General features: G+C 52.3%; 6 protein-coding genes across 6 annotated transcripts; 4 read left to right on the forward strand and 2 right to left on the reverse strand.

Moving 5' to 3' along the window:
* Nucleotides 1–968: 968 nt before the first annotated feature.
* On the forward strand, nucleotides 969–1,865 carry BDZ99DRAFT_462541 (uncharacterized protein). The gene has a single exon (XM_033719867.1). The coding sequence runs from the start codon at nucleotides 1,031–1,033 to the stop codon at nucleotides 1,388–1,390; it is 360 nt and encodes a 119-aa protein (XP_033576857.1). The 5' UTR covers nucleotides 969–1,030; the 3' UTR covers nucleotides 1,391–1,865.
* A 240-nt stretch (nucleotides 1,866–2,105) lies between these two features.
* Nucleotides 2,106–4,155, reverse strand: BDZ99DRAFT_519993 (uncharacterized protein; the record flags this gene model as incomplete). Its single annotated transcript, XM_033725478.1, has 3 exons — nucleotides 2,106–2,489; nucleotides 2,994–3,887; nucleotides 3,934–4,155. 3 exons carry the CDS (start codon nucleotides 4,153–4,155, stop codon nucleotides 2,106–2,108), a joined length of 1,500 nt encoding a protein of 499 aa, XP_033576858.1.
* A 1,961-nt stretch (nucleotides 4,156–6,116) lies between these two features.
* On the forward strand, nucleotides 6,117–11,873 carry BDZ99DRAFT_498141 (uncharacterized protein; the record flags this gene model as incomplete). The annotated part of the gene is made up of 1 exon (XM_033723561.1): nucleotides 6,117–11,873. Exon 1 carries the CDS (start codon nucleotides 6,342–6,344, stop codon nucleotides 11,871–11,873), a length of 5,532 nt encoding a protein of 1,843 aa, XP_033576859.1. The 5' UTR covers nucleotides 6,117–6,341.
* Nucleotides 11,874–12,548: 675 nt separating this feature from the next.
* On the reverse strand, nucleotides 12,549–13,136 carry BDZ99DRAFT_386586 (uncharacterized protein; the record flags this gene model as incomplete). The annotated part of the gene is made up of 2 exons (XM_033715482.1): nucleotides 12,549–12,938; nucleotides 12,999–13,136. The coding sequence occupies 2 exons, from the start codon at nucleotides 13,134–13,136 to the stop codon at nucleotides 12,549–12,551; spliced, it is 528 nt and encodes a 175-aa protein (XP_033576860.1).
* A 355-nt stretch (nucleotides 13,137–13,491) lies between these two features.
* On the forward strand, nucleotides 13,492–14,975 carry BDZ99DRAFT_387054 (uncharacterized protein; the record flags this gene model as incomplete). The annotated part of the gene is made up of 3 exons (XM_033715504.1): nucleotides 13,492–13,561; nucleotides 13,617–13,829; nucleotides 14,014–14,975. The coding sequence occupies 3 exons, from the start codon at nucleotides 13,492–13,494 to the stop codon at nucleotides 14,973–14,975; spliced, it is 1,245 nt and encodes a 414-aa protein (XP_033576861.1).
* Nucleotides 14,976–16,353: 1,378 nt separating this feature from the next.
* Nucleotides 16,354–17,066, forward strand: BDZ99DRAFT_299407 (uncharacterized protein). Its single transcript, XM_033714180.1, has one exon. It carries the CDS (start codon nucleotides 16,568–16,570, stop codon nucleotides 17,024–17,026), a length of 459 nt encoding a protein of 152 aa, XP_033576862.1. The 5' UTR covers nucleotides 16,354–16,567; the 3' UTR covers nucleotides 17,027–17,066.
* The last annotated feature ends 2,832 nt before the right edge of the window (nucleotides 17,067–19,898 follow it).

Here is a 19,898-nt window from a genome sequence, read left to right on the forward strand (position 1 = left end):
ACTGAGCTTCGAGAACTTGGCAACGACCTGCAAGAGAATCTATGCGCGCTGCACACCATTCATCAAGCGCCACAACGAGCTGCGCTCCCGCTTCCGACATTTTGGCTACTACGCTCACGCGCGCGACAGCCTGGTGGCCGCTTCCGACCTCATCAGCCTCATCGCCGCTGACCCCGTTATTGCGCGGTACATTCGAACCGCAAACCTTGTCGAGGACAGCAAATTCCTTCCACATCTACGTGTCCGTGGTGAACCACCAAAGTCGGTCCCAAGCATTGAGGATGGAGGAGTCATTGTCCAACTATTTGCCAACTCTACGTATCTCCGGCGAGCCCGGCTAAACTGGAGGGAGTACTATTCTGCGTTTGCGGAGGACGTTAGAGAGATGCGCTATTCGCAGCACGGCAGTGCCTTTCTCCTAACGCTGCTCGGTGACACCGAGAACCTCACCATACCAAGTTCATGGAAGCCGAATGCCGCGACGAATCGGCTGCTCCATGTCCTTGTCAAAGAGGCTAGGCAATCCAGCTTTCTGTCTTCCTCTTCCGGTCTTCGGCCAGTCACAAGTTTCCATGGATCAGTATGGAGATCCGAGACTGAAAATTGGGGCTTGAGTTGGGCGCGCCCCTTCCTCGCTCTACCGCATTTGAAGTCGTTTAGCGGTCCTGGCGGCTTCGCAATCGGAGAAAACCCTAGAAGTGTCGCGTTTGGAGGTTCGCCTTATATCGCAGACACACTTGAAGCAGCTTATCTAGGTGGCTGTTGTATCGACGACGTAGGCATAACCGACTTCCTCAAGCATACACCACGCTTGAAGACGTTAAGATACTCGCATAGCACACGGCATGACTCTCGTCCTCCAGACTGGGATATCTGCAAGTTTATCAATGCAGTAGCGCGCGAAGCTGGGAGTCACCTCATCGAACTTTCGGTAACGATCCTTGAATTGCGCGGCTCTATCCTTCCCGGCAAGGCATCGATACATGGTTTCCAGAAGCTAAAGAAGTTCAAGTTTCCTCTGAAACTTGTCATGTGCAACATCAATGCCGCGGGTGTTACAGGGAACATTGCTACCTCGTTGCAGCGCTTCTTCAACGGCTCACTGGACCCGTTCGTACGCGACTTGATACCCACTTCAGTCACGCATCTGGTGTTAGAGTCCGAGGGAATGGGTCCTTATGACAAAGCTCTTGATGCCTTGTTCCGACACTTTCGTGCGGTACGCAGATCCCAGCTGCCTAATCTCCAAGAGGTACATATAGCCTGTAAACAGGCGGCGGATAACGCCTACAAGCAACAGTGCAACAAGATCGTTGCGGAGGGTGATAGAGAAGGCGTGGTTGTGCGTTTGCAACCGTTCGGGTTTTCGAGTGTCAACTGGGATGGGTAACCCGATATGGCTGCTGCGAACCAGGCATTGGAGATAGAAAAGTCCGATCTGAAGCGTCGCCTTGATATTGCCGAAGCAACAGAAATTGCCAGCAAGGGTAGAGTAGCTCAGCTACAAAAGCAGCTGTTGGATGCTTGGCAAGAGATTTCTCGCCTAGAGAAAAAGGAGGCCAAATTTCGCGATCTCATGATCAGCAGTGCAGGTACGCAGCAAGTGACAGATCAAGAAATCATTCAAGGCTTCTCCGGATATGTGGCTTATCTAGGTATTCAATTCTTCTAAGCTTCTCATTCGGGCGTGGGATTTGTGACGATACTGCAATGAGAAAGGCAGTTGTTATCCGGGCACACTTGTGTGAGCATTCTCGCAGACCAAGACACTTGTATTTCATTCCATGACTATTAAGCAAAGCGCAATGACACCATGATACTTCTTGCTTCTGTTTCTCTAAGCGAATCAATGCTAGTGCCTTGCTGGAGGTTAAATAAGAGTTTTCACCTTCTCTTCATGTGTTGCAAATTAGTTCGGTCTAGCTTGCTTCATGCGAAAGTGCTGTTGTCTTGTCGATTTCATCACGTCACACTCAAGTTGGAGGTCATCGTGCACAGAAATGTCTGCCCAGTAACCCTTCATTTGTGTCTACTATGTAAACACACCAAGATATCCCTCCCCAGAGAAAGCTGGCCTCACACTGGAGGTGCCCTCAAGCCTCCAATCAACCATCGTACTCATCGTCAGGCTCACCAAAATTGTCTCGACGATAGTAGTGGGTCCACTTCGAGGGCACCGGAATCGCCGGCGAAGCCTGGGCATTGGGCGCGACGGCTTGTTGAGATGAAGCCGTGGCCACGCCTGCACCAGAGCTGATACGCGCCGCATATTTTGCCCGGAGGGCGAGGAATCCAGGAAGCTCTCCCCTTTTACGGCCAGCGTTGTGCTGTGCTGAATGTGCTTGTTCCGAAATCGCCAGTGAAGCCTGGGCAACGGGCGCCACGGCTTGTTGAGATGAAGCCGTGGCCACGCCTGCACCAGAGCTTTTACGCGCCGCCACCTTCGCCTGGAGGGCTAGAAATCCAGGGAGATGACGGCCAGTGTTGTGCTACGCTGAATGCGCTTCTTGCGACGCATGCGTTGTGTCTTTAGCCACAGTCGCCTTTTTGGCAGTTGTGAGCTGCGGTGTTGGGTTTGGTGTGCTTCCTGAGCCACTGAGCTGTTGTGTGCTTCCTGAGCCACCAAGCGTCTGTGCAGTTCCTGAGCCACTACGTGCAGGTGTTTGTGTGCTCCTTGAGCCACTGTTGTTGAGGGGATTCTGAGATCCACTATCGTATCCGGCGCGAAGCTTTACTCCTCCCTAGCCTCCAAAAGGACGTCACAAAATGCCGAGGTATGAATATCACTTGTTCCCACATCTCAAATACGAATGACTTTACAGGCTATACAGTGAGATGAGTCAGACAGACCAATTTATTCAAGAGCTGGTGATCACAGTGCGACAGACGTACACGATCTATATAGAAGAGTCGGAACAGGATGCCCCAGAGGTTGTGGTCATGTCAATAAGTGATAGACACAATATATGCTTTCACATTGCGATCACCTGTACCAATACGGACATTGAGAGCGTGAAAGAGGCGGGGTGGGTCAGATTGATGTTCCCATTCATCATAACCCCAACATTGACACGTCCTATGGACGCTTCTATCCCATTTTGAGGGCCTCCACCCCCCACTAGATCTGAGACAGATTGCCGACTACGTTGAGCAGAGGGGCGTCGAGTATCAGGCACCTCAGTAGATGTATGGTGAGACCCGTTTTCAGAGGCTGAGGCATCTAGATTGGCAACGTGCTGAGCGGTCTCATTGATATCTGCTTGGCTAATAGGCGCTCCAAGCCGATTCCGGGGGCCTTCATCTCGCGCTGCTATCTGGCATGGAATCTTTTTGACGATGGGCGCGTTCGCGGGCGCGTTCGCAGACGCAGTCGCAAGAGCTTCGATGTCGTCTTCTGAGAACGTCCGGGCAGCGCATTGGTCAAGGACGGCACTTGGTGTCAGCCGCTCGTTGTGGATGCGCTCCAGATGGCGCCGGAAGGCTTCTACACCGCCGAGAAAGTGCAGAGCGCGCTTTTGGCCTCTACCAACAGCGTTTTCTCCGCATTTGTAGCAGATCAATTCGACGTGTGCGCCCGTTGATGTCCGAACGATGTTCCCAAAATCCGAAATATCGTACTTGTTGCTGCCTTCGGCCGGGGGTGGGAATGCGGAAACGGAGGTATCATTCGGGGCCAAGGCGGAAGGTCCAGCGACTGAGTTTGAGTCTGCGGTAATGCGCCCAGAGGTTGTTGAGGCTTTCGCGGTCTCCGTAACATCGCTGGGGGAGATGGATGCAGAGGGCACCTGAGCTTCAGCAATAAAAACCACGTTTGACGAGTCGACGTTGGTAAGATCGGGACCCCAATAGGGTTGGTATTTAACAGAGTGATATGCCCCGAGGAGCGCCTTGCAGAGTTAGTGCTCTGTATATAGCATGAGCATAGGATCTTACAATTCTGAGTCTATTAATCCTCACAAGCTCATCCCGTAGTGTCCATGCCTGGTTTCTGAACGCTTCGACCTGGTGGTCAGCAAGGGAATGAGCGACTCTGTTTGCCATCCTAAGTTGGATAGCGGAGTGATGACCCGTAATCTGAGTTTCTTCCACCATCAACTTAGAATATTCGACCATGATGGCGCTCGGCGACTTGTAATTGCCGCCGGAGCCCTCCATGGTCACAAGGGGAGGCTTGGAAGCGTCCCTCAATATTCTGGACTTGAGGAAGGAAGGGAATAGACGAGGCAGAACTGTCGGAGCAGTTGGATGGTGTTGAGGATTGCTGACTTGAAAGAGGGATGTAATTGTGCGAGGTGGCAAGACCTGTGATGGTGAATAACGGACACATTGGTGCTTGACAGATGGGGAGGTGGGGCGAAGTGTCTTGGTGAATGTTGAACAAGCTAATAGGAACCAAACAAGACAAAGGGGGCGAAAGAACGATTGCTGTATGTAAGAAAATTTGCCACCGCGTATGACTGGCTAGACAATCCTTTGGAGATCAATAGTTCTCGATATAAATCGATCTGCTCCCTTGCATATATATTCCAAAGGCTTATCTGGCTGTGTAGCTTGCGAGGACTGATGCTTTCCCAGAACCCACATCGGACCTCAATCACTTGATATGTATGTACGCGTCTCATCGTGCTTACCTTACAGTACCAGCCTCGGCCTAAGTTTTTCAGAGGAACGATTACGACGCGATATGCGAGCTTCAGTACTTGACCAAATCGTAATGAGGTATCGCTAGGAGAGGGCGGTAAGGGTGAATGTCGAGAAGCTTGCGAAGCGATACTACTCAAGGCAAAGGTATCTTAGAAGTCGGCACGATAACGGGTATAAGCAGCTAGAATGCTGTTCGGTGATTGACTTGCGGCTACGTCGTGAGGTAAGACTTGGGGCACGTCTATATCCTAAGCAACCAGTTTGCTCCTTCACATTGAAAATGAGTTAGACCAAAGTTCGAGTCAGCTTGTCAAGATCCACGAGGATACATTTTTTTGCTCTCAGACTTTTGGCCGCTACGAACGCAACATTGTAGATTCTGTGTAGCGGCATTGCTGATCTCTGGCTTCATACACGTCGTTCTCAGTCCAACTTACAGCCTGATTCTTTTTCAAGAACCTTTACTTCGCATCTGTGAGTGAAAGACATGAAAAAGCAAGAAGATGCTACTAAAGTGAGACAAACTAAGAGGTCAATGAATAAGAGGCCGGCAAGTAATCAGCAAAAGAAAAAGGCAAAATTTGAGTCTAGGAGCACAGACTTGTAGATAGCGCGGACTTGACCTACACATAATTGAAAATGTCCTGCATTCCCAATCACAACCCCTGGAAGCAGGGGCCGTTACTGCCTTTGCCCCGTTGGTCGAGTCGGTTGCCGCTACTGTGCACTTCTCTTGAAGTGTAATCTCGCTAGTCCCTTCCACTCAGCTGCACCTTCGGGCTAAGTGTTCGCTTTCCCCTTACAGGCGTTGTCTTCTCTCCTCGAGCTCTGCTACAGCGCTCAGTTGCCCCCTAGACCGGACATCATTCAACATTGGGTCAGTTGACGGATCAACTGTCCTTACTATCATTTCTCGAATTCTTTTTTCACTTTTTCTTTTTACGTAATCACGTGACCACCGTGTGATCATCATGTGTGCGCCCCGATCGCTCAGAGGCTGCATGCGTGTCTACGGCCTACCTACTCACTCAGGTTCCTTCACCCCTTGAGATTGTTCGTCGTTAAGACAACGTGAGTATTGCAGCATCGTCCGACCTTGGGAACCGCTAATAATGCCAGCGTCACCCATGGCCAGGAGTACGAATGCATACACTTCAACTTCGCCGGATTAAATACCACCGTTAACCATAAACCCCGCACACTCACTCTACTAAATTTTTCGAAGAGATCCTGAAAAAAGGAAATAGACCTCAAAATCCGTCCTTTCAATCTATTTTCAGCGGCGCGGCACGCTCCGGCTCCGACCCAGACTTTATATATAAGTCACGTAAAACCGGAACCATGGAACCATGATACACCACAACACCAGCCACGTTTCGTTCAGAGCGAGATTCATGGAACCATGAATAGAGTCGGAGGTGGCAGGAATATAAAATGAGACCTCACACGCCACATAAATTTCTTTCTGCACACTCTACGATAATACTTCCTTTCTCACACCACGCTCTTACTCTTAACTTTCTTAATACCTTTTTATTTTACCTTTTAATAACCCCCAGAAAGGAACTTCCTCGAAGTGTACTCTTTCATTTTCCATGGGAGAGAAGAGAGAAACGCTTCTCCAGTTATCGCGCTCCTTTGATCACTACCTTTTTTTCTTTTACTAACCTTTCAAACGACCATACCTCGCCGGCCCGATGGACCTCGAGCTTTCAGAAGAGCAAAACTTCCTCTTCGAGTCACAGAAAATGGCAAAACCATCCAAAAAGACTCAGGTGGCATCCGCATCCGACTCGACAGAGGCCACTACAGCATCAACCCCATTGACCGCATCCAGAGACACGACTTCAACGTCCCTCGACTCAAACTTCGCCCCCACAAATTTAGGTGAGCCGCTCCAAAGCAGCGAGGGAGCTGAAGCACTGACAGAGCCTATGGACCAACTTATTAATGCAGTGGAAAATGAGAGGGAGAAGCTAGAGGCCACGGTGGCCAAGTTCGGGTCTCAACGCACGGATGAAGTAGCTGACAAGAAAGTCGCTGAGCTCGAGCGAGAGGGTGTAGAGCTTGCGGCTTTAGAAGAAGATATACGAAGAGGGCTCGAGAAAAAACAGCGCGAGGACGAGGACGTTCCATCCCCACCAATCGCACAAACACCACCCATAGCACTACCGACTGACAATGCCTCAGCAAGCACAGAGGTCGAATCCACGACCCCCAACACCTTGCTTTCGTCTACCCCAATTGCACCTCCAACGAATCTCTTCGAACCCCAGAACCCCGTCGCAACCGAACTCCTTCGCAACGGCTCGCAGCTCGTCTTTTACCCTGGCGAATTGCGTCCCCTCGTGACGCCGAGTTACGCCCAGAGCATGCTTATCCAAGATCGAAAGGACACGAGCCTGGACCTGAACATGTGCGCAGACGTAATCAGGGATTACTGGGCTATGCTACAACGCAACCCGAAAGGATCAAATGCAGAAGCTGTGGCCGTGCAGAAGCTTGCGGCATGGTCTAAGATCTTGATTGGTGAGGTGGAGGAGCTCAGTGATCAGCGGGGCGAGGACTGGGAGAAGCGTTGGACGGCGGCGAATGCGGGGGTGGCTAAGAAGAAGGCGGCGAAGGAAGGCGTCGACGAAAAACCAGTGGCACAGTTCGTAATTGGCGACATGAGCGCGGAGAATATTAAGAAAATTGTACAAGAGGAGCTGGCTGAGCAAAAGGCAGAAAAGACTGTCGATTCGAAGACGGAAGAGCGCCAGATCTTGCCCCCGGAACTCCAGCAACTGATTAGACCCGAGACTATCATGAAGTTGACTCATATCCCGCCATACGACAAGCTCGATACCCAGCTTGAAATTGCTGATCTGTGGAAACACCTCCGAACAGAGCCAAAAGATTCCCCATTCTACATCATGGCCTATGACACTCTCGTTCACTGGACGCACTACCTTGAAGAATCGGAGCGATGGGCAGTGCAGCAGAACACCGCTCAACAAGCACCACAGCCTTCGCAAGTAGCAGAACCCATTCCAAGTGGCCAAACTCCCGCACCCACCATTCGTCTGCCAGACCCTGGTCTCTACCACCTCATCCGACCCGAAGAAATCCTCAGCCTCCCGCTTCCCGATGAAGACAAAGCCCGCTATCACGGCGAGGCCTCCGCCCTGTGGAGCAAGTTAAAGACACACGAGAAAGGCACAGCGCCAGAAACTAGTGCCCGCGATAGTCTTACCAAACTTACGTCGAAAGTTAGGGAAGCCGCGCGCGAGCATCAACGCCAGCAGCCGGCACCGCAGCAACCACCAGGCGGGTATACCAAAGGAAAACCTGTGACTTTGGCCGAGGTGGAAGAGGGGCGGAACGCGGACAACAGTATCAATGAACCACATCGGTCTGCGAAAGGGCGTACCTTTGGTGAAATTGCGGTTAGCGAATTTTCAACGCCTCGGCCTCAACAGGTGGGCACCTGGACTGGGTTCAATAAGAAGACGAGGACCCAGCAAGCATACAATCCGGCAAACGAGCTCCCGATGCACCACCACAGCGGCTTTCCGGTGTGTTCGTGCCCGGTGTGTGTACGTGCCGCTGGTCTGCAGCTCCCACCACCGATGTACTCCGACACAAACTCGTACCCGATGCCGTACACAAACTCGCCCCTGCCCCAGTACGACTCGTACAAGGGCCCGTGCACGTTTCGGTATGAAGACTTGTACCCGATTCCGATCCCGTATGAAGACGAGTACTCGATCCCGATCCCGTATAAAGATGAGTACCCGATCCCGTATGAAGACGTGTACACAATCCCGTACAAGGTTCGGCGTAATGGGCCAGCAACATTTCCACTCACTTCTCTTCCGGAATGGGACCCCCTCGGGCCAAATGAACCCCCGCAATATGAGCAAGTGAAGAGTGTGTCTCCGCCTGTTGCGGCTTCTGCAGTCAAGCCAGATCCCAAGCAGGAGTTGACCCCTCCCCAGAATTTATTCCCGAACAAGAAGCAAACCATACCCCAGGAGCCCAAGGTCGATCAGAAGCCGACAACCAAGCAAGAGTCGACCACGAAGCAACAGTCCACCGACACGACCCAGAACACCGAGACGCAATTCACTAAAAACGTCGCCTCTGTCCTCGCCCGCTTCCCCGAACCCACCACTCTAGCCGAGCTGCTCGTCAAGCGCGAGGAAAAACTCCACTCCTTCAAGAAAGACAGCGTGAAGGCCTGCACGACCCTCACGGACGTAATCAGCCAGAAGGACCAAAAGATCGAGACCTTCACGGAGCTCCTCCAGCAGAAGGACAAGAGGATCGAACAGCTAGAGGCTGACAACGAGACGGGGAAGAAACGCCACGAGTTCCAGCTCGCCAACCGCGAGGAGATCAAGGAGGATCAGCAGGCCGAGATCGAGGCGCTCAAAGTCCCGAACCAGGAAAGGATGACTGACAGGGAGCTGGAAATGCTGCGCGAAGTCGCTGGCGTTAGGGAGGAGAGCGAGAAGTTGCGGGCGGAGAAAGAGAACTTGCAGGCTGAGAATGAGGAGTTGAGAGTTGAGAAACAGAGCTTGCAGGCCGAAAACGCGAGGTTGTGGGGTGAGAAAGAGAACTTGCAAGTCGGAAACGAGATGTTGCAGGCCGAAGGCGAGAGCTTGCGCGCGGAGAAAGAGGCCTTGCGAGCTGACGCCGAGGCCTTGCGTGCTCGGTACCAGAACTCGCAGGCCGAGATCAAACACCTGCGCGACACCACAATCCGCAATATCAAGAAGAAGGGCGTAAGGCCGGAGCACTTGTTCCCCGAGCTGCAACAGCTCTTTAAGGATGCTATCGAGGAAAATATCCGCACAGAGAACGAGCGCTTGAAAGATCATTTTGGCAAATTGACCGCCGACAACGAGAGCTTGAAAGACAAGGTCAAACGGTTGACGGGTGTCCGGAAGCGGTATGCGCGCCATATCGATGGATTGCACTCGCAGCGCTTGGCGCACGGGACTTCGAAAGCAAAGGTCGACAACACGCGAACCAATCTCGAGGACTCGAAAGCCATAAAGCCAGAGGTCTTGTCGGATAAGGAACCGGACGTCGAAATAGCCCCCAAGGATACCGCCGGAGAAGAACCAAATGAGGATCAAGAGAATGGGCAAGGATCAGAAGCCTTCCCCTCCCTGCTCAAGGGGCAGAACGAGCGCCAACGCAACGAGCTCGATGACTTGTCCTCTTTGATCAAAAAGTTCCGAGTCGAGGAGGAGAAGGCCCTATTAGGATGCAAGAGCTGCGAAAAGGTTACCCCCGAGCGCGAGACCGACCGCGAATATGGGAAGACCATGAAAGCAAAAGGCACGGAGCTGGAGAAGCGATTGATGACACAGTCCGAGAAGATCAAGGAGTTTAAGAAGGCCTTCGCTGAGAGCCATTTCCCCGAAATTGGCAATCGAATTACTGTCGATCAGCTCGATGCGCTCGAAAATAACACGATCCTCGACAGGGCGGCCGAGGCCCGCAAAGCCATTGAGAGCCTGAAGAGCGAGAACCGACGTCTCAAGGAAGCTAGCGAGAAGAATGCCATAGCGTACAATCGGATTTTCCAGCAGCTCGCCAAACTGCAGACCGCCCAGACCGACTTGGACGACTTGAGAAAAATCTACAGCGAGACGTTCGCCGAATTGGAGACCGCCCAAAAGTCCTTAGCTGAGTTGAGAGAATCGTCTAACCAAGCCACTCTCGACTTTGACTCCGCCCGGAGAGAAGCCCAAGAGCTCCAGAATGCTCTTCAAGACAGTCAAGCTGCACTGGATCTGTTGGCAGCTGAGCATGAACGTGTCTGGGATAAGATCCACGGCGAAGAAGACAGACTGGCTGACGTTGAAGATGCAAAGCAGGAGCTCGTAGCTATGAACGAGAAGCTGAAGGCTGATTCCGAGAACCTCAAAGCCGATTTGGAATTGGCTCAGAAGCAATTCCTGCAGCAGGGAAACAACCTGACCTCCGTCATCCGTCCCAATGCAAATTTGGAGGACGAGAAGAGAAGCCTGACGGCCGATGTCAACAAACTCACAATGGAACTCCAATCAGCTCAGTCGCAGCTTGGTCAACCAAAAGGCAATTTGGACTCGACCGAGAAGGAAAATCAGGAGCTTACGGCCAAGAATGAGCAACTGACGACCAATGTCGACGACCTCGACCGCGAGTTGGTAACATCCCGCCACAAGCTCCGCCAACAAGCAGACCAGTTATCTTCGATCGTCGATCAAAATGTACTTTTGGGCGACGAGAAACACCAGCTTACTACCGATCTCGAGGATATGACTGCCAAAATCGAAGGAGCCCACCAGCAACTGCGCGACCTCATACGCAAAGGGGACCTGTCCGAGCAGAATATCCGACGCCTGACCGCCGAAAAGGAGCAGCTCACGGGTGAAATCAAGAACCTCGCCATGGAACTCGACTCCGCTTGGAAACAGAGCGCTGAGCGGGTCGCGCACCTGAACAACGTTCTTCACGAGTCCCAGAGAGTGAGTGCGCAGCTGGCGACCGAGCACGAGCAGCTCAAGACGAAGCATAAGATTCTCGAGGCCGAGCACAAGAGGTATGGTGGAACCATGGAGCAGCAGGCGAGCGAAATCAGACAACTGAAGGACGATTACTCCGCTGCCTCCCGAGCAGCGACGACACTGCAGCATCAAAACAGCGAACGGCTCGAGAGCTTCCAGCGCCTCAGCGGTCAAGTTTCCGAGCTCAGGGCCGCACACGAGCTGGCTGGTAAAACGGTCCGGGGACTGATGGCCGAAAATGAAAACCTGAAGGCAGAGTACAAGGACGCGTGCGAATGCCTACATGTCGAGGAACAGAGCTCTGCCAAGTGGCAAGAGAAGGCGTCCAGGTTGGCCGAAATCGAGAAAGAGAGAGACCATGTCATAATTGAAGCTCAGGATTTCAAAGCCAGAATTGTAGCTGAACTTCAAGAATCCAAAGCCGAATTAGAAGCTGAGGTCTCTGCGAAAGCTCTGGCGGAAGCTAAAATTGTGGAGTTGCAAGGCGCTTTGGACAATGAGCGCAAGAACAACGACGATCTGAAGGCGCAGACTGAATCTCTCCAGGCTTGGCTAGATCATGCGGCGGAGGAGAGTTCGAAGACGGGAACGTGGGATGAGGCTGCTGAGGTCGAGGATGAAGAGTGGGTGCAGCTTTCTGCGGAAGAGCAGCAGCGTCCGGAATATACTGATTGGCGTCCATAGTGGAGTTCGGGCTGGAAATTTTGATGCATTTGTTGGTGTTGGTGCTATATGAAGGTTGCGTTCTTGCCTGGGGCTGGATTGGAAAAGAGTGGCAGATATGGGAGGAGTAATAACCGTCTTGAGAGCTGTCGTAGTTTTAAAATAAAAAATATATACCTTTGGTATCCGGTTTCCTGTGACTATGGTACTGGGTCATAAGTTTGGGCATACGGATATATCACTGCTCCGGCTCCAATAGTGCTAGACGCCACTGTAAGGAGTACTCCAGCTAGCAGGTATCGACTTCGTCAAAGGGTAGGCTAACTTCCACCCCACTTTACATCGTGATTGGAGTTGAGAGTCTATCGGGTACCCCATACAGTTGCAAAGCGTGCCCAAGCGTATGACAATTAAATAAGTTGGACTGGGATGATGGTGATGCCGCATTTGATTTCGCATACCTCTTACACTGATATTGTTATGTACCTTTGGGGTCTAATACGTACCTCGAGACTGACTCGTGCTTATTTTCGACGACGATCTATGACCTCGCGCATCCCAGTCGTACTTCTGCGCTCATCTTCGAAAGACGAAGCATATCCATACATCTGTGTCGGGATGAAGATGTATCTTAGGTTTCCGTCCAGCCCACACCAACCTCGCGTTATATCCATAATATGCACAACCCCCGCGCTACTAGCTCGAATAATTCTCCGCCTCCCTCTTCCTCTTCTCAATCAACTCCATCCCCTTCTGCCTTCTCTCATCCCTCAAACTTATAAACACCCAAAACCAAACACTCAGCTCCACAAAGCCCCACGTAAACACCATCGCATTCTTCAGATGATCCCCCACACCGCCCCTATAGTTCTTCGGTGCAAGTACCCCCCCTTCTTTGAACATGTACGTGTATCCGGTTATCCCGAATAGGAAGAGGAGACGAACGGGCACTTGTGTGCCCCAGTATATTCGTGCATACTCGTCGGGTAGGGAGACAGCGGCGAGGTCGGAGATGCCGAAGAGGGCAAGGATAATGGCGAGGAAGGCGGTGGCAGCGGTGGGGACTGCGAAGCCGGGGGGGATGTCCTGGCGAGAGAATGTTAGAATAAGGATAGCGGGAATTGGACGAGGGGAAGGGAGACGTACAAGGCGCATCGATTCTCCTAATAGAAATACGACATTTTGGTCCGCAAGGGTTTTGGGGGAGACGAGGAAGAAGTAGGCAAGGGTTATGTGGAAGAGAGCTATGCAGCGGATAAGAGTAAAGGCGGAGAAGAGAGCCATGGTTGCTGGCAATCGAAATGTGACCCAGGGGATGTTTGATAGATGGTGTTGGTGTCGAGGTTTTGGGATGACGGAGTTTGGCGGACTTTTTAGGGCTTGGCGCGAGTTACTAATCCGGATCGACGACGACATCCCATCTCTGCATCATGCTCTCTTGTGTCAAGTGACTCCATCTTTGCCCATTATAGCCATTATGTGGCTCGATACGAAACGTGAAGCAGACTCGCCTTTTGTCTATCAAAATCGGCGCCGTTCAGTCATCAAACTCGTCCTCGTACCAGCTGTTTTGATATCATCATGGATGCTCCTCTCTTTCTTCAGTCCGTCTCAATTACTCCAGCACTGCCGAAATCATATGCATAAAGCTCGTCCCTTAACAATTGAACAACGAGCTTCGAAGATTTTGAACGAGAACCCTTTGATTGGTCAGTCATTAACCTCCCATCAAGTTAGCCTGAACTCCACGCTGATGGGTCTTAGACGGCCATAATGATCTCGCAATTCTCGTTCGATTTATGTATGGAAACCACATTTATTCAGACGAGTTCAAGAAGGGCTTTGAAGAGGGTGGATTAGCTGGTCACGTGGATATCCCAAGGCTTGATAGGGGAAAAGTTGGTGGTAGTTTCTGGAGTGTCTTCGTGGGATGTCCGGCCAATATCACGGATTTCTCGGATGAGAACTATGCTGGCTGTGAGTACCTTTCTCCTACGAGTTGAATCTGTTCAAAGTCTTCTTCTTATGTCCTCAATTATTTGCGCTTATCCCTCGCGATCGTTTCAAATGCTCGTCATCTCATTCCTTCCATTAAGCCAACTTTCCAACCACCAGCCTGTCATTCTATGACAACGTTACCTCGAAGCGCTAACCCCCCCAGCCGTCCGCCAAACCCTCGAACAACTCGACCTCTACCGCCGCCTCGGCCTCGCCTACCCCAAACACTTCACCCCCACCCCCTCCTACGCCGCCGCCCTCTCCGCCTTCTCCTCCGGCCGCCTGATCTCCCCCGCCGGCATCGAAGGCCTGCACCAAATCGGCAACTCCCTCTCCACCCTGCGCCTCTACCACACCCTCGGCGTGCGCTACGCGACCCTCACCTGGAACTGCCACAACGCCTACGCAGACGCCGCCGTGCTCAGCACCGCCAACGCCACCGTCGCCGCGACCCCGCTGCACCACGGCCTCAGCGCCGCCGGCCGGCGCCTCGTCACCGAAATGAACCGCCTCGGCATGCTTGTCGACCTGTCCCACGTCAGCGCCGACACGATGCGCGACGCCCTCGTCGGCGGCGGCGGCAGCAGCAGCGGCGACGGCTGGAACGGCAGCCTCGCCCCGCCCATCTTCAGCCACAGCTCCGCGCACGCCCTGTGCCCGCACCCGCGCAACGTACCCGACGACGTGCTGCACCTCGTCAAAGCGCGGAATTCGCTCGTCATGGTCAACTTCAGCCCGGACTTCATCTCGTGCGTGCCCGGCGACTCGTGGACGGGCTTGCCAGACCTCTATACGCCCAACGTCACGCTGCACCAGGTCGTGCGGCACATCATGCACATCGGCGCGCTGATCGGGTACGACCACGTCGGGTTCGGCAGCGATTTCGACGGCATCCAGACGACGCCGCGGGGGTTGGACGACGTGTCGAAGTATCCGGCGCTGGTGGCGGCGTTGCTGGAGCAGGGGGTCAGTGATAGGGATGTAGCGAAGGTAGTAGGCAGGAATTTGCTGAGGGTGTGGAAGGAGGCGGATGAGGTGGCGAAGCAGTTGCAAGAAGAGACGGTGCCGTTGGAGGACGAGATTGAGACGGGGTGGACGGCGCCGCGGGGTGGTACAGAGCTCTAGGATTCCCGAAGTTATGTATCCCTCCTAGCAGGACTCTGCGAGAGAGTCGGCAGGCAAAGGAGAGCGAATCTTCGAGTGGACACGATATATACACGTATTTAGAGGTTTGTTATCGCATCATTCTACTTTTCCCAGGCAGGCGGCCCTTTCTTTTCCATGCAGATTACATCGAGACGCGATCTCTCTCTAAGCAGAACGTCTCCACACAGCCAGGGCGCACACGATGCCAAAAAATCCATTCCGAACTCCTCCGTTGAACTGCCCCGTTTCGCCCTCCGCAAACTTGGCCTTTAGAGCAGTCAGTCACGTAGCTACCCATATCCCGTCCACTTTCCACACTTCCGAGCCTAACCAAGCGCAGCTGATGCGTTCTCCGAGGATGTGCCCTAGTCCCCGCGCCTGGATCATCTTTACGCTCGGTGTTGCCTCCAAAGAAGAAGACGGCTACAAAGGCGGACCTGGTCTGCTGACGCCAATTGCCCAGTCCTCTGGTATAGCCTTGTACCAAGCAGCTTAGTGCATCACGGCCTCGAAGATGACGAGCGGTGGAATTGCATATCCTAATGCATTGATGCACTCAATAGCTGTTACCCACTCTCGGTTGCCTTGCTGCACCGTCCGAGGCCGTCCAGCTCGGTCGGTTCCTGTAACAACTCGTGACTCGAAAGAGTTGCGACAGGCATCCAGCCCTCTTCCGATGGGTTTTGTCTTGACGATCTTTGATCTTATCCCATCCGCCATCGCGCAAGAAACCGCGACGGACGCGCTTAAGTAGCAGTCAAAGTACAAGGCGGGAGCAGGAGGAATGCCAGGAGTCTATGGTGACGACAAATCGTGAGCTCCAAGAGTATTCCGACAGTGATGCTAGTGTCTCGAGGATGGAAGAGTGGGAAAGATGGAGGAATGTGAGAAACGCCGACCCATCGCACAGACGATGCCAAGTCAGCCTTTCTACGGAACGGAGTGACAGTGTTGATCGGTATATCGATTCGCCGGTACCCAATGAAGACCGCCCACGGCGGGGCACGTGGCGACAAGGCTGTAGAATGCTTGCTATGTCTTCGACGTTAAACTCTAACGTCCGTCCTGACAACGAGCACCTTCTGAACTCACTCGCTCTCACAAGGGAATGGTTGGAGCAGGTCGGCCACCCTCCCTGCTAGCGGTGGCAGGTTCAAAAGAATTCAAATCTGCAATCGCATGCTATCCACCAATCCGCTCGAGTGTATCCGAAACCAAATCATCTGCTCTTTCGCAATGGGACTCATGATTGCCCTGTTACAGCCTGGCATACGTATAGCTTCTTCATTTGCCACCGACACAGCTTTCGAGGAGTGCCGCACTACATGTTTCAGAAGGTATTCGATGGTGAGGCTATACTACCATGCGATTGGCCCAGCCACTAGGTTTGCGAAACCGTAAGGCAGATATTGAAACGCGATGCAAGTGTTGCTGCTCCGTAACGAGTTCTATAAGAGCGAAGAAGAATAATGGCAAAAATAGTATTCAGACTTCCACGTGTGTTACCCTGTGTTTCCATTTCTTTACAGTTGCTAGTATTTTGAGGAGATTTAGAACGTCGAAGCGTCAAGATGTCGCTCACGTTCACTCATCGCAGTAGAGTAGGCTCTGCGTTGCTTACCTTTACCGGGAGCGCTCGCTACATCAGCTCAACAAGCCATCTCAATCCAGCGGAATTCCGCCTCTTTTGTGAACATATCGAATCGAAATCTCGCCTACCGCCTAAACCGATCTCGCAGAAGTTTCCTCTTCTACAGTTCCTCCAACCGCAAATCCACTGCCCTGAATCCTCAGCTTGGGTTGCGCTTGAGAACAATAATCATCAAAATTGTTTGCTGCGTGACAGCGTCCTTAAAGTCGTGTCCTGGAACATTGATTGGTTCAGTCCCAGTCCACTAGATCGCGCTTCAGCAGCGTTAGGCCATCTGGAGGAACATTTTGGAACAGTACCAGGCAACCTTGTTGTAATGCTCCAAGAAGTCTGTCACGAATCTCTTCAGGCCATCCTGGAGAACTCATGGGTTCAATAGAACTTTGTCCTTACCAACGTGGTATCTCCCAACTCTCTCTACACAGACATTCCCGGGGAATCATTCGTCTTGAAAACTCTCTACTGGAAGGCAGCACGGTACTTTACTCTCATGATGATACCAAGGTATCTTGGAAGGGTGAATTGCTTCCGCGTCCCTTTTGTCACTGCTATGGGGAGAGATGCCTTATTCGTTGACATTCCGATATCCATGTCTGATAGGCGCACTGCCCTCACCTGAATCAGCAGCGAGGCCCTCGAAAGAGAGCAGACGTTCTTGAGCATTTGCGTCGGGAAACGTCGACTTCAACGTATCGCGAAACGAATCGAGTTCATCTTTGATGGGATTAGCCTTGATGGTTGGCTTTTTGAAAGTGGAGCCATGGATGGGGAAGGCCTGTTGAGATTGCGACGTGTGATCACAGCGGGCGCGAAGGCGCGAAGGGAACTCGCTCGAGGCTTAGTCATAGAGACTACGCTAAAGTAGTCCACAAGCTAATGGCCCCCACAAGCTAGTGGTCCACCCAATGCCACCCGTGCCACCAAGGCCAAATACAGCGCATTTTTCAACCACGAACAATTGTATTGTATATAGCTATCTGCTAGCTAGTTGCCTGCCGTCTAGGGCATGTACGTGCCGTGTGTTCAGTAGAAGTGCACCTGCTGCACTTGCGTGGTGCTCGTTGTGGTCGCTCGGCCGCTGCCTCGACTGCCCCCTCTACTTCTCGTTGGAAAGGCGATCTGTGACCTGATCCAGACCTCCACCTCTCACCTCGGCTTGTGCACGGCGCTTGTACAGGCTCCCGACACCATTGGGCCACCCTAGGCTTGCCTCGCTACACCAAGTTGAATTCGCCGCCAAAATACTTCATATTGCAATTCCAATGTCTATCCTCGCACCAATGATATTGCTGAACTTGAGCTTTAGGACGAAGAATCCGGGAACGAAGAATCCAAGTACTTTGAAATACCGCAACCCAAACACCAGATAAACCCCCATAATCTTCCCATCCCCTCTCCTGAGTCCGAAAAGCAGAAACTATCTACAGACCCCCTTTCAACCCAGTTTTTGAGGCAAACATATACGGTCCCCTCGAATTGGAACCGCTGCCTCATGGAGCAGTTGACGGGTGTTGACCACCACGCTTTGCAGTCCTCCTGTTTGAGCTAGGCGGTGGCACCAAGCGCGAGGGTACGACGAGGGGCGCCGGTGAAGACATGCAGCCAGAGGTGCACTAGGAGCGCACGAAGAAGCGCTGAAGAAGGCAACTCAGGTTGCAGCACTACAACCTAGGATCAACAACTCATATGCCAGAAAGCTACTCTCCGAACATCAGCTGTAGAGAACCCAGCTGAAATCTCAGCTGTAGAGAACCGAGCTGAAGCCTCAGCTGTGCAGGGCTCATCTGAACTTACTAGCGCGCCACCCTGGGGGTGGCCCCCTTCCTTCCCCTAGTATATATACAACTAGCTAGACGTCTATAGAAATCAGAGTTCACATCAATTTCAACCTGAGTCATGATGCTAGCATCGAGCGGGAGTGGGGGCAGGGAGTGAGCGACCAACAAACTCTCGCTAGTTCACAAGAAGCTATAAATTGCCCGTGCATATACAATCGCGAAATCTCCCCTCTTCCGGAACCCCTTAGCGCACACCACCCCTCTATTCAGTGAGCAGCAGCGGCAACACATCCTTAATCGGCCCCATGATCCTCCCACGGCAGTCAACAATACCCATCCTGCACTGCAGCAGGACAACCTTCACCATCAAGCACATATCCAGCCACCGATTCTTTGAAATGAGGAGTGGGGCTACACTGGCCGATTCATTGCAAGCATCAACGGCTACGTAGAGCGAGAGCGACAACTAGCTCCCTAGCGAACTCATGTCGAAGTGCCTTCTAATAGCGGACTTCGTAATTCGCGCGAGCAGGGTCAGCGAGTCAATGGCCTACTCGGCGGGCTTGCCGGTGCACCCTTGCGACAACCTCCAAACATACCTATTTCCGCTCACGAGCGGGAACGAATCATTCAGCGCTTCGCGCGTGATATCGCTCGAAATTCTGGGGATCCTCGCAATCTAGCTCATCAGCGCCAGTCGGTCAACACCCGACCTAACATCAACATCGACATTCAAACTTTCTCCAGCACATGAGGGACTTGCCCCATCTGCCTAAAGCATCTCAACGATGCTCACGAGCCGGTAATTCTTGACGGATGCCGCCATATATTTGGTCGGGAATGCCTTCACAAGCATGCCAGCCGATATCCGGTTCTGGGATCGAATCTTTGTCCAACATGCCGAAAGCCAATGTTTGGGGTTTGAGTGATGTAGAGCGGCCATGGATGCAAGTGTTTTTCTGTTCCTACATAGTGTCCCTTCTCCGTAGTTTTCTGCTATGGAATTAATTAGAAGTTCTTCGATGAAATGCCTTCGTGCAGTACTCATCTTGAAATATCCCTAGAGCAACCCGTACTAGTGAATAAGTGCAAACAATGGAGACTTTCCTACCTTCTAGTATCCAAATAATCAGATTCATTCACTGCTCTATTGAGTTTTGCTAACCTCAAAATGCTACTTAAGTTTCGCCCTTTCTGCCTCCATTGTCTCTCAGTCAACACACACACCTCAGAACCTACAACCCACCAGCCCACCAACCCACCAACCCACCAACCCACCGTACCCCTATTAAAAAAGCAATTCGCAAAAATGGATGACCGTACAAATTCCTCAAGGCGCGAGGGTAAGTACTTTCGGAAGTGAAACCGATCCACCTCTACCATTACAGCAGAACTCAGGTTGAAATTGATGTGAACTCTGATTTCTATGGGTGTCTAGCTCGTTGTTTATATACTAGGGGAAGGAGGGGGGCC

The sequence above is a fragment of the Mytilinidion resinicola genome (genome assembly GCF_010093595.1).
Source record: "Mytilinidion resinicola strain CBS 304.34 unplaced genomic scaffold BDZ99scaffold_9, whole genome shotgun sequence".
Classification (NCBI taxonomy): Eukaryota; Fungi; Ascomycota; class Dothideomycetes; order Mytilinidiales; family Mytilinidiaceae; genus Mytilinidion; species Mytilinidion resinicola.

Coding starts and splice junctions, on each gene's coding strand:
- BDZ99DRAFT_462541 (XM_033719867.1), top strand. CDS start 1,031: ATGTGCAACATCAATGCCGCGGGTGTTACAGGGAACATTGCTACCTCG.
- BDZ99DRAFT_299407 (XM_033714180.1), top strand. CDS start 16,568: ATGTCGCTCACGTTCACTCATCGCAGTAGAGTAGGCTCTGCGTTGCTT.